At 49.7% G+C, this 13,068-nt stretch overlaps 1 protein-coding gene across 1 annotated transcript in view; it reads left to right on the top strand.

Moving 5' to 3' along the window:
* The window catches only part of PITRM1 (pitrilysin metallopeptidase 1), a 100,686-nt gene that overhangs the window by 40,268 nt on the left and 47,350 nt on the right, over positions 1-13,068 (top strand). The window contains exons 14-15 of the mRNA XM_073581644.1: positions 7,286-7,424; positions 8,093-8,209. Of these exons, the coding sequence (XP_073437745.1) occupies positions 7,286-7,424; positions 8,093-8,209 (256 nt within the window). The remainder of the gene's footprint in view (positions 1-7,285; positions 7,425-8,092; positions 8,210-13,068) is intronic.

Below are 13,068 nucleotides of genomic sequence, written 5' to 3'. Positions count from 1 at the left end.
TTTCCTATGGAAAAAAAAACGCAGTGCACATGCTGCGAATTTTTCCGCGCGTCTCAGCTGCGGGTTACAATCCGCAGCATGTCAATTCTTTGTGCAGGCACATGCAATATGCGCTGCTCCCCTGTCTACCAACTCGGTGCAGCTTCAGCACCGTGGTGATGGACAGCGGGTGCTGACAATGAGCGGGAGCACGTGACCACCCGTCGTCTCTGCAGCCCTCAGCCAGCCCACCCCAGCCACCTGACACCATGCCAGAGCCGACCCCCCCCCTCTCATCTACAGTACACAGATTCGGATCATAAGACGTCCCCCCCCACTTTCCCCCAAAATTTGGGGGAACAAAAGTGCGTCTTATAATCCGAAAAATACGGTATATACTCCATAAACTATAAAATGACCAAATAGAAAAGTTACTGGGTGCACTAGAAGCGCGCTCTGATCCTCAGTGTCAGGAAATAAGGTTCTGTACACTGGGGAGATTTACAGTAATTGATCATTTTCTGGCAGAAGAAATTGCACATTTTGGCACGTTTGCTTTGTGCAATCATTTGCACAAATTTTGTTTTTCCTCCACCCTTGGCAATTTTTACAAAATGGGAGCTTGGTGTAAGGGTGTTGTTCACCCGCCTCCTGATTAATTCTAAACTACACAAGAATCTATAATAATAAATGCGCTAAGCAGCTTCCGGGTTGTAACAACTTCCGTCCAGTTGTAACTGGTGACGTCACAGCACACCTCTTGCCATGTTAACCCTCAACACACCACTCCTCAACACACACTCCTCTCACCTTTCACCATCTCCACTCACTCTTTCACTCCACATACGACCCTTTCTCTCACTCCGTCTCTCATACTCACGCCGTCATCGCCGCTGCTCCACGATCCCCGGCATCTTCTTCCGCCGGCGCCATCCTGGTTCCAGACGTTGTCCACGCCGGCGACATGTTCTTGCGGCGACGCCATCTTGGATCGGCGAAATCCTGCGACACTCAAGATGGCGTCGCCGCAAGAATATGTCGCTGGCGTGGACGACGTCGGGATCCAAAATGGCGTCTGCGAAATCTCGCGAGATTTCGCCGATGCCATTTTGGATCCCGACGTCCACGCCGGCGACATGTTCTTGCGGCGACACCATCTTCAGTATCGCTGGATTTCGCGATACTCAAGATAGCGTCGCCGCAAGAACATGTCGCCGGCGTGGACGACGTCTGGATCCAGGATGGCGCCGGCGGAAGAGGATGTCGGGGATCATGGAGCAGCGGCGATGACGGCGTGAGTATGAGAGATGGAGTGAGAGAAAGGGTCGTATGTGGAGTGAAAGAGTGAGTGGAGATGGTGAAAGGTGAGAGGTGTGTGTGTTGAGGGTTAACATGGCAAGAGGTGTGTCACTATCCTCCCGATGCGATAGCATCAGGCCTTAATCTAGTCTGGCATAAATGTAAAAAAAATCTTAGGAGACGTATATTTGCACTTGTGAGCAAAAGTGCTGCAAATTTATTACGAGGCCTCTGTCTAATGATTTATTTATTTATTTTACATTTATTTGGTCGTCCATGACAGCACCACCTGAGAGAGGGGACCTGCCCTCTAGGAACAGGAAATCCTACAGATACATAAGGGCGGCACCTCTCCCACGCATCAGTTGGTTTCCTGTTCCTGGAGGACAGGATTCCCTACAGATCATGCCATCATGGATGAGGAAATCCCCAGGCCAGTCCTACTCAGGTAGCGGGGGGGTCTCCTACCTCGGGCAGTGCAGAGTCCCCTGAAAGCGCCACGGTGGCCCGCGCAGGGTTCCACGTCAGTGTGCGGGGGAGGTGGGAGCGGGGTCCGGCGGATGCCCGTCTCCTGGGCCGGCGCATCGGCAGGTAAGTATGGCCTCTCCTCCCCTGATCCCGGTCCTGGTTCTGGCCAGTGCGGTTCCCCTCACCCTCGAATCGCGGGCGGGGGCGTGGGGCTGCGCCTCGGTGGCGTCCGGGGGGGGCGCTGTGTGTCGGGCGCCACCATGGCGCTGTTGGTCTGCGCGTCCTCGCGCGCGCCCGGACCGGAAGTGATGTTGCACGGGGGCGGGGCCGGTGATGCTGGCGGCCTGCGCTTCCTTGCCGGCGGCCTGCGCTTCCTCGCCTGCGCCCTGAGCGGAAGTGACGCGGCGGGGCCGGAAGTCGGGTGCCGGCGGTTTCTTCTCTCTCCGTGCGTCGCCGGCGCAGGCAGAGCGGTGGGGGCGGGCACGCAGAGAAAGGGACGCCGGGGAAGGGGGGCAAAAATCAGCCCCTGGCCACATCACCTGTGAACCCGGATTACCGGGGGGGAAGAAAAAGGGCACAGAGGCACTGACGAGCGGCTTCAGCTCAGATGCAGGATGGACGAGCAGGAAGCTCCCGTGCCCCAGCTGGACAAAGAGCAGGAACGTACCTCAGAGAGGTCCCAAACCAGCTCCCAGCAAAAGAAGACACGAACTGGACAATCTGGCCATAGAAGTTCCTCCAGGCCGAAGGATCCAGCAAATCCCCCCCCCCCCCCCCCCCGTGATCCGGCATTTACGCCTTCTGCTCAGGGTGAGAGATCTTCGTGAATGTACCCTGATGCAGTGTCCCCCTTATGTTTTCCTCCTATAGGGAAAGAAATGCACTGACAAGGCAAAAAACAGGGAATGCGCCCTTTGCAAACGCCCCTTGCTGGATGCCTACCCTAAAAGTCTGTGCCAGTCATGCAGACGGTAAAAAAAAAAAAAAAAAAAAGGGGGGGGGCGTAGTCCCTGAGAAAAAAATTTTTTACAGGCAGACTTCCTTATTCTGTCCCCCTCCTATAGGTGGCGGAAGAAACCCCTGACTTCGCTACAAGTCTAAGGGAAATAATCAGGACAGAGGTTAAAGCCCTAAAATCCGTACCCCAGAAGGAGTCGTCTAGGAAGAGAAAGAGGGCGAGTTTTTCAGGGTCAAGCTCTTCAGCTGACCCTAGAGGGAATGAAGACTCCTCAGAGCCCTCCACCTCTGTGTCTGCGTCCTATTCAGAGGAAGACGCCAGTCGTTTCTGCCTAGGTCTGGAACAAGTGGACAGACTAGTCAAGGTGGTCAGGGCTACCATGGGGATAACGGACAACAAACCTGAACCGTCTGCACAGCACCTAATGTTCGGGGGTTTAGACCCCAGGAAACGTAAGTCGTTCCCGTTAAACGACAAGGTCCAAAATTTGATTAACAGGGAATGGAGGAAACCTGAAAGAAAAGGCTCCCTACCACCAGCCTTTAAACGGCGATATCCCTTTGAGGACCCTGTGGTGAATAAATGGGATAAAGCCCCGAAACTGGATGCAGCAGTGGCTAAGGCGTCCAAAAAATCCGCTATCCTCTTTGATGACATGGTCTCATTAAAGGATCCGCTGGATAAAAAGGCGGACTCCTACTTGAAAGGCACGTGGGAGTTGTTGGCTGGCGCCCTGAGACCGGCGGTCGCAGCTACCTGCACGGCCAGATCTATGATGGTCTGGCTGGACCAGCTAGAAACACAGAGGACAGAGCCTTGAGGGAGTCTATCTTGAAAACCCTACCCACCATCCAGGATGCGGTAGCCTTTTTAGCCGACGCTTCAGCAGATTCCGCAAGAATGGCGGCCAAGGCCGCAGGGCTATATGGCTAAAATGCTGACCCGGGGATATCCTGGCCAGATCCTAGCTGTGCTCCATCCCGTGTGAGAGGGAATATTTATTTGGACCAGTCCTAGATGAACTCATGGAGAAAGCTGGCGACGATAAAAAGAAATTCCCTTCCCTGCCCACCCCTTCCTATAGACGTCCCTTTGCTAGGAAGAGATTTTTTTCGGAGAAGGTCATCCAGGGACCGAGGCAGATGGGAAGATAAGAAGAGGAAAGGTACCGGTTTTATGTTTGGAGGGGGACGCCAAGAAGCATCCCGTGAGACCAAGAAACCTCCCCAATGACTAGAGGCCCCGGTGGGAGGTAGACTATCGGCCTTCTTCCAAGCCTGGTCGTGGATCTCGAACAGTAACTGGATCCTGGGGTTGGTAGGCTCAGGCCCAAAGCTCGAATTTGCCTTTGTCTCCCAGAATAGCTTTAGGGTCACCCCGCTCAGGTCTTCCTTGGCGGAACAGACTGCCCTAGAAACCGAAGTGGTTGACCTATGTCAGAAGGGAATATTGTCAAAGGTACCAGAGGCGGAGAAGGGCGAAGGCTTCTACTTTCCCCTATTTTTTGTCCGTAAACCAGATAATTCCTACAGGACCATAGTTAATCTGAAAGCCCTCAACAGATACCTGGTCCTTCGGCCTTTCAAAATGGAAACTATCAGTTCCACAATAGAATTTCTGTTCGAAAATTGCTTTATGGCGGTGTTGGATTTAAAAGAAGCTTATTACCATATACCCATCTATGCGTCTCATCAGCGTTTCCTTAGAGTGGCAGTTCATTTGGAGGGGTCGTTACAGCATTTTCAATATGTCGCCCTTCCCTTTGGTATAGCAGTCGTTCCCCCGGGTGTTCACTAAAGTTATAGCGGAAGTTATGGCCCATCTACGGGAGGCAGACATCCCTAGTAATCCCCTACCTGGATGACTTCCTTATTGTAGGCAAAACAGCAGTCCATTGTCTGGATCAATTGCAAAAAGCAAAATCGGCTTTGGAACGGTTAGGGTGGCGATTAAACATTAAGAAGTCCCGTCTACAGCCCATGAGGGTTCAGCAGTTCTTGGGCTTAATCCTAGGTTTGCAGAATCAGGAATGTCGTCTTCCACCCGAAAAATTAGTCTGTCTACGTCAGCAGGTCTTGAACGCCTCCAATAACCCTACCATGTCACTCAGGAAGGCGATGTCCCTCCTGGGTTCTCTCTCATCCTGCATCCCCGCGGTCCGTTGGGCCCAGTTCCACACAAGAGGGCTACAGGGCGAGGTTTTATGCCATCAAAAAATCCTGGGCGGTTATCTAGAAGGCCAGTTGACTCTATCCCAACACACTTTGAGATCACTTGAGTGGTGGCTAGACGAGAACAATCTAGCCAAAGGGGTACCCTGGGAATATAACATAACCCGAGTAGTCACTACAGACGCAAGCCTTACGGGTTGGGGAGTCCACATGGGGGAAGTCTTAATCCAGGACCTGTGGGAGGGCCATCAGTTGGGAATGTCCTCCAACCTGAAAGAGCTAACAGCCGTAGAGCAGGCAGTTAAAAACCTTCTTGTGTATCTACAGCGTCGCTATGTTCGAATACTATCCGACAATCAGGTCACCGTGGCTTACATCAACCACCAAGGCGGCACTCGGTCCAGGCCCCTAATGGAGGTGGCAGAACGGCTGTTCCAGTGGGCAGAGCAACATCTCCTATCCTTAACAGCTCTGCACATAAAAGGAAGGGAAAACACCACAGCAGACTTCTTAAGCCGCAACCTTCTAAAGCAGGGGGAATGGTCCTTAAATGCGTCCATCTTCAACCAGATAGTACGAAAATGGGGGCAACCGGAAGTGGACCTCTTCGCTGCCAGGAAGAACAGGAAGGTGCCTCAGTTCTGCTCTTTGAATCCCAGGGAGAACCCTCTGGCAGCAGATGCTCTTCTAATCAAATGGGACTTCGACCTAGCATACGCCTTCCCTTCCCTGGCTCTACTACCCCTGGTGATGAGGAAAGTCAGGAAGGACAAAGCGAGGATTATAGTGATCGCCCGGTTTTGGCCCAGGAGGGCATGGTTCTCATGCCTCAGGACCATGTCGGTATCCGACCCTTGGGTCCTACCAAACATCCCAGACCTCCTGTCCCAGGGCCCAGTTTGCCATCCCCAGGTAGCTGGCCTACATCTGACGGCGTGGATTTTGAGCGGGCACTGCTAAAAGAGAGAGGTTTTTTTCCCCGGCCCTGATTAACACCCTGCTCAAAAGCAGAAAACCGGTTACAACCAAAATCTATATGAGGATCTGGAAGAGATTCCTTCAGAGTTCAGGGGTAGTAGCTGGACAGTCCACTCCCATAGCACAGATCTTAGAGTTCTTGCAAAAAGGTCTGGATATGGGACTCTCCACCAGCACCCTTAAGGTACAGGTGTCGGCTGTAGGGGCACTGTTCAACTGCAACATCGCCAATAACCATTGGATCAATAGGTTTATTAAAGCAACAGGCAGGTCCAGACCGATAGTGAGGATTAAATTTTATGCCAAGGGATCTAAACCTAGTTCTTACAGCCATGACAGAGGCCCCGGTTAAACCTATCTCATCAGCTTCCACGAAAAACCTGTCCCTTAAAGTGGCTCTCCTGGTAGCGTTAACATCAGCCCGTAGAGTGAGTGACATCCAGGCACTATCTAGACTTCCTCCGTACATACAATCCAGCATACCTGCCTAAAGTAGCCTCCAGTTTCCATAGAACTCAGGAGATGGTTCTTCCATCCTTCCTCCCTAATCCCACGAACGATAAAGAAAGGAAATTACACACTCTAGACATTAGAAGATGTCTCCTTGAGTACCTAACAGTTACCGACCCCTGGAAAAGAGAGAGTGCCTTATTTATTTCCTATCAGGGCACTAGAAAGGGCCTTAGGGCTTCAAAAAGTTCGCTAGCGAGATGGATTAGGGAGGCCATTTCTTTAGCATACACCTCAAAAGGCAAACCGGCCCCTGGCAAGCTGAGGGCGCATTCCACCAGGGCCATGGCAACCTCTTGGGCAGAGAGATCGGAGGTCTCGATCGACCAGATATGTAAGGCAGCTACTTGGTCCTCTCCGAGCACTTTCTACAACCATTATAGACTGGACCTGGGTGCTTCCTCAGACCTCTCCTTTGGTGTCAGGGTTCTGCAGGCTGTAGTCGCTCCCTAGAGTAATTATTACTCTCTGTAATTCTCTCAGGTGGTGCTGTCATGGACGACCGAATAAAGTCGTAGTTACTCACCGGTTAACGGTATTTTTCGGAGTCCATGACAGCACCCATATATTCCCTCCCTTTAGTTTAAATTTGGGTGTGCACTTCTTCCTCTTATATGTACATGGGTAATTAAATAGTCGTGTTAAGTATTGTATATAAATTGTGCTATTAACTTCGGTGGTCCTCTTGTGCTCTGTAAACCAACTGATGCGTGGGAGAGGTGCCGCCCTTATGTATCTGTAGGATTTCCTGTTCCTGGAGGGCGGATCCCCTCTCTCAGGTGGTGCTGTCATGGACTCCGAAAAATACCGTTAACCGGTGAGTAACTACGACTTTTTACTCCAGCATTTTCTGTATTAAGACTGTCATAATTTACCCCAGTTTGCAAATAAAGATTGCTTATCATGCCCTTTTATATTACAGGATAATCTGCACACAATGACGTTGTCTATGAGTCCTGACGAAAGCTATTATGAGAAGAAAGATCAATTAGAAAATGAAAAACTGAACCAGAAGGTTTTAGCTTTGAGTGAAGAAGAGAGAAAACAAGTCTATGAGAAAGGTGACTATAACCTTTTTGACACATCAGTTACATAACTAATTTTCCAGCAAATTCAAAACTAATTGATTAATGGGTAACGCCTTAACAACCAGCACAGTACAAATACAGCACTGGTCGGCAGAGGATTATAGTACATGCGCAGCACTGGTTGGCAGGAGATCACCATGCATATACAGCGCTGGTCGGCAGGGGTTGAATGGAGAGTGCTCAGAAATGGAGCTTGCTCTGGTCCCAACAAATAATGGCTGTTATTCAGCCATCATCTAACAGCTGCAAATAGATGTGGGCATATCTCCGCTCCATTAAAGTGTTAAATACCACTTCACTTCTCTGACGGGAGCATTCACAGTGAGCGACCTGGTGGGTGCGCTGTTCAGACTGCACTTTCCTATACAGAGGGACATTGCAAATAAACATAAACCACTCTTAGCGAAATTTTTACAATGGGGATTTATAGTAAAAGGATGTCTAGACCTCTCTAGAGCCCCTCTATTTTGACAATTGGAGTGCACGTATCCTGTAATTGTTAGAGAGCAGTAATAATATGACGAAAAGTCAATATATCATACCATTGGGAAGGCTGTGATCTTTCCTTCTGCCGTACCGCTCAATTTTTTTTTTTTTCCCCAAAATAATTTATCTCAATAAAAATACTTATCTTATTTCAGGTTTACAGCTACTAGAGCTGCAGAGTAACCCCCAGGACGCTTCTTGTCTCCCCGCACTCAAAGTATCTGACATCGAGCCAGCAATCCCACATACAGATTTGGAATTGGTCTATGCAGGTGAGCCCAGTGCAATGAAGGCTTCAGTGAATTATAAGGGAGTATATGCGTTTGTCTTTTTACCTTTTGCCACGACATCACCCACTGGAGAGAGGGATCCGCCCATAGGAACAGGAAACCTACAGAGATAAGAGGGCGGTTCGCCTCTCCTCCTCAGTTGGTTTCCTGTTCCTATGGGAAACCGCAGGATTCTTCTACAAGACATACATGGGCCAAGGAGCCGCCTGTGCAGTCTCTGTGGGAACGGTAGGGGCTCCAGTCCAGAAGCAGCGATGGGGGGAGTGCTGTAATCCGGCTCCCTCCTCGCCTGAGCAGCCGCAGCAGCTGGCAGAAACAGCGGGTCCAGGTGAGGCCGCCCGAGGTTTTCCTGCACATACGCACGCCGCCGGGGTTTGGGGATGGCCGTCCCGGCCCGTGTGGGCGCGCGGGACCGGAAGGAAGAAAAGCAGCCTCCGTTGTTCCCTGTGGCTTCAGCGTCCAAGGAGGGCGCACATGCAGTGCCGATACCGGAAGTAGGTAAGGAGGCATCATCATCCTCCGTTATGGAGGGGCGCTCGTGTTTTCCCTTAGAAAACATGGACAACCTAGTAAAGTCCGTGAGAAACACCATGGGGTGCACAGATATGAGGGAGCCGCAAACAACGCAAGAAATGATGTTTGCAGGACTAACCGATAGGAAGAGGAGAGCCTTCCCTGTTATACCAGCCATAAAAGCTCTGGTTAAGAAAGAGTGGGAAAAACAGGACCAGAGAGGTTATCTCCCCTCGGCCTCAAAAAGAAGGTTTTGTGACGAGGAGTTGTTAACGTGGTCCAAGGTGCCGAAAGTGGACGCCGCGGTCGCCTCTACCTCAAGGCAATCATCTTTATCGGTAGAAGACGCAGGCGTTCTAAAAGATCCACTTGACCGCAAAGCAGATGCCTCATTGAAAAGGGCATGGGAGGCAGCTACCGGCACTTTTAAGCCGGCAACAGCCAGCACTTGCACGGCCCGTTCTATGCTGGTCTTGGTTGATCAACTAGACCAGCAAATAGACCAAAAGACCTCCAGGGACAAATTACGGGCCGCTATTCCCTTGATCCGTGGCGTGGCTGCGTATATAGCGGACGCTTCTGCTGACTCGTTACGCTTGGCAGCCAGGACGGCAGGCTTATTTAACGCCAGGCGTAGTCTGTGGCTTAAAAGCTGGAGAGGCGATACCCAATCCAAGGCAAAGCTTTGTGCCATCCCTTGTGAGGGTGAGTTTCTGTTTGGGTAAACCCTAGATGAAATCCTCACCAAAGCAAAAGAAAGGAAAAAGGGCTTCCCTAACCCCTCTCTCCCATTTTATAGGAGGGCATTTAGGAGACGGCCATTTGGCAGAGGAAGGCCAGCGGAAAACCAGAATCGTTGGGCCGCAAAGGAGGACAAAAATAAAGGTGTCATGTTTAAGAGGTCCTCCTCCCGTAGAGACAGAAACTAAAGAGCCAGTCCCTCCAGTAGAGGGAAGACTAAAATTTTTCCTCTGAAAATGGGAAAAAAATCACAGCCAGTTCTTGGATATTGTTAGGAATGGGCTAAAAATAGAGTTCCATCATGTCCCCCGTAACTCGGTTATCATAACATTTCTCAACTCGCCAATCCAACAGCGGGCCTTGGAAGTTGAGATTCTAAGCTTGTTGGACAAAAAAGTGTTGGTCCATGTGCCCAAAGAGCAGGAAGAGAAAGGATTTTACTTCCTTGTTTTCCTGGTATCTAAGCCAGATGGCTCCTTCAGGACAATTATCAACCTGAAAAAGCTAAATACATTTGTCAAAAATCATAGATTCAAGATGGAATCTATTAGATCTACAATTAAACTTCTGTTCCCCAAATGTATGATGGCAGGCTTAGATCTAAAGGATGCTTATTATCATCTTCCCATCCATTACAGGTATCGGAAATACCTCAGAGTGGCGGTCTCCCTCGATGGCACCATACACCATCTCCAGTTCACAGCCATTCGGCCTCTCCATCGCACCGCGAGTCTTTACCAAGGTGGTGCTGGAAGTAATGGCCTTCTTGCGCCAAAAAGACACCTTAATACCCTATCTGGACGACTTTCTAATAATAGGGAGCTTAACTCAACAATGTAATCAACGAGTTGCTGACGCAATCTTATCCCTACAGGCTCTAGGTTGGATAATAAACTTCAAGAAGTCCAGAGTCGAGCCACAACCCCTACAGTCCTTCCTAGGTCTCCAACTAGACTCCATAAAGCAAAAATGTCTGCTACCACAGGTAAAAATTGCAACAATCAAAACAAAGATCAGACTAGCAATAGACAAACCATGCATGTCCTTGAGGGAGGCAGTGTCCCTCTTAGGGTCCCTTACCTCCTGCATCCCAGCAGTACAGTGGGCCCAGTTCCACACCAGGGAACTCCAACACCAAGTTCTCCTAGAAGAGGCTTTTCTCCGAGGAAATTTGGCAAAGAAAATCACCTTATCCCAGACAGTCCTAACTTCCCTAGCATGGTGGTTAGACGACAACAATCTATCAGGAGGAGTACCTTGGGTAATAATACCTTCCCATATAGTTACTACCAATGCCAGCCCTACAGGATGGGGGGCTCATATGGGAGAAACCTTCTCACAAAGCCTATGGGATATTAGCGAGATACAAGATTCCTCAAACTTGCATGACTAACTGCATTCAGCTCTTTCGTTATATCACTTCCTTCCACAGATACGAGGGGAACACGTGAGAATCTTTTCAGACAACACCACAGTGGTAGCGTGTCTGAACAAGCAAGGCAGAACTCGATCGGACAGTCTAATGTCTTCTGCAAGAAAAATGTTATCCTTAGCCGAAAAGCAATTTTTGTCTCTCGGCTCTCCACATAAGAGGAAGAGACAATTTGGAAGCAGACTTCCTAAGTCGCCACATGTTAAGGCAAGGAGAATGGTGCCTGAGCTGGCAAATATTCAAACACATCGTGTCGCTGTGGGATCTTCCCCAGATAGATCTCTTTGCCTCCAGACAAAACGGACAGGTGCGAAGATTCGCCTCCCTGAACATCACAGACTGTCCGGAAATTCTAGATGCCCTCCAAGCCCCGTGGCAGTTCAGGCTGGCATATGCATTTCCCCCAATTATACTACTGCCACAGGTCATCAGGAAGATTAGGGTACAAAGAGCGCGGATAATCTTTATAGCGCCATTTTGGCCCAGGAGGCCGTGGTTTTCATGCCTGCAAACAATGTCAGTGACAGATCCTTGGGTGCTCCCCTCAACCCCCAAGCTTCTCTCTCAGGGGCCATTCTTCCATCCTCAAGTGGACAATCTCCACTTGACGGCTTGGAACTTGAAAGGGAAATGTTGAGAGCAAGAGGGTTCACGAAAGGGTTAGTCAATACCCGCCTGCAGAGTCGAAAAATGGTCACTACAAAGATTTACACCAGGGTATGGAGAAAGTTCCTAGAGTTTCACACAGGTCCCGACTCTAGAGAAATCCCGATAACACCAATTCTAGAATTTCTACAAAAAGGGAAAGATCTAGGGCTATCTGTCAACACACTAAAAGTTCAAGTGTCTGCTCTAGGAGCCCTCTATAGTTATAAAGTGGCAGACAATAGATGGATAACCAGATTCATCTCTGCCTGTGAGCGGACCAGTACACATACCCAGAGTGCCTCCCTGGGACTTGAATCTGGTACTAGATGCCCTAACACGCTCCCCCTTTGAACCGTTAGACTCAATATCCCTTAAGCACCTATCTCTTTAGACGGTACTGCTAGTGGCACTAACTTCAGCCAGAATGGTCAGCGACATACAGAGGCACTCTCAATAGAACCTCTGTTCCAGTTAACATTCCAGGATCAGCTGATATTAAAACCAGACCCCTCATACCTGCCAAAAGTAGCGGGGAAATTTCATAGGTCACGAGATCCACCCCCCTTCATTTTTCAGTAACCGATTTCTGACGCAACAGCGATCTCGCTTGCCATCTCGCTACATGTGACACATAGCGGCAATCGGGCTCCTGCTGTGATGTCGCTGATCGTGCTCGAATGTCCTGGGCCATTTTTGATCGCTGGTGTCCCGCTGGCCAGCATGCATCGCTGTGTTGGACAGGGACAACGACGAACGACCTCAATACTACAGGTCTGAGAGACAGGGTCCCAACGACCGTAGTATTGTTCCGGATCATTGCTGCATCGCTGGTGAGATCTGACTGTTTGAAATCTCACCAGCGACCTCGTAGTGACGCACCAGCGATCCCTACCAGGTCGCATCGTTGTCGGGATCGCTGGTGCATCGCCAAGTTTGACGGTACCTTAAGGATGATTCCTCTACACTGTGACAGCCCTTCAGATATTTGTAGACCGCTAATAAGTCTCCTCTTAGCCTACTCTTTACAAGCTAAACATTCTCAAATCCTCTAACCGTTCTTCGTAGGACATATTTTGCAGTCCACTCACCATCCTAGTAGATCTTCTCTGAACTTGCTCCAGTTTTTCGATGTATTTTTAAAATGTGGTGCCCAGAACTGGACACAGTTTTCCAGATGAGGCCTTACCCTCGTCAAATAATCTGTATTGTGACTTGTTACATTCACACGCCCCCTGAGGAAGCTAAGAAGCGAAACGCGCGTAGGGGTCCCGTTTTCCACTAATTGTGAGTTTGGGTCTTGGCTTTATTTCATAGCATTACTTATTTGTGCACATGTCTGTCTCCTTGGCTTGATGATTACTGGCAGCCTGCCACATCTGACATCAGATTAATGGCCTCTACTCTCTGACTTTCATATGGCAGATCTAACTTTATGATCACTTTATAGGCTTATGGATTTATAATGGTAGCTGGCTTAATGCACTATTGCACTTTAATTTATCACTGG

This window comes from Dendrobates tinctorius, unplaced genomic scaffold, assembly GCF_039654945.1.
Source record: "Dendrobates tinctorius isolate UK_male_01 unplaced genomic scaffold, ASM3965494v1 ptg000070l, whole genome shotgun sequence".
NCBI lineage: Eukaryota > Metazoa > Chordata > Amphibia > Anura > Dendrobatidae > Dendrobates > Dendrobates tinctorius.
The sequence above is the reverse complement of the archived record's forward strand: the minus strand, read 5'-3'. Positions and strand labels throughout refer to the sequence as shown.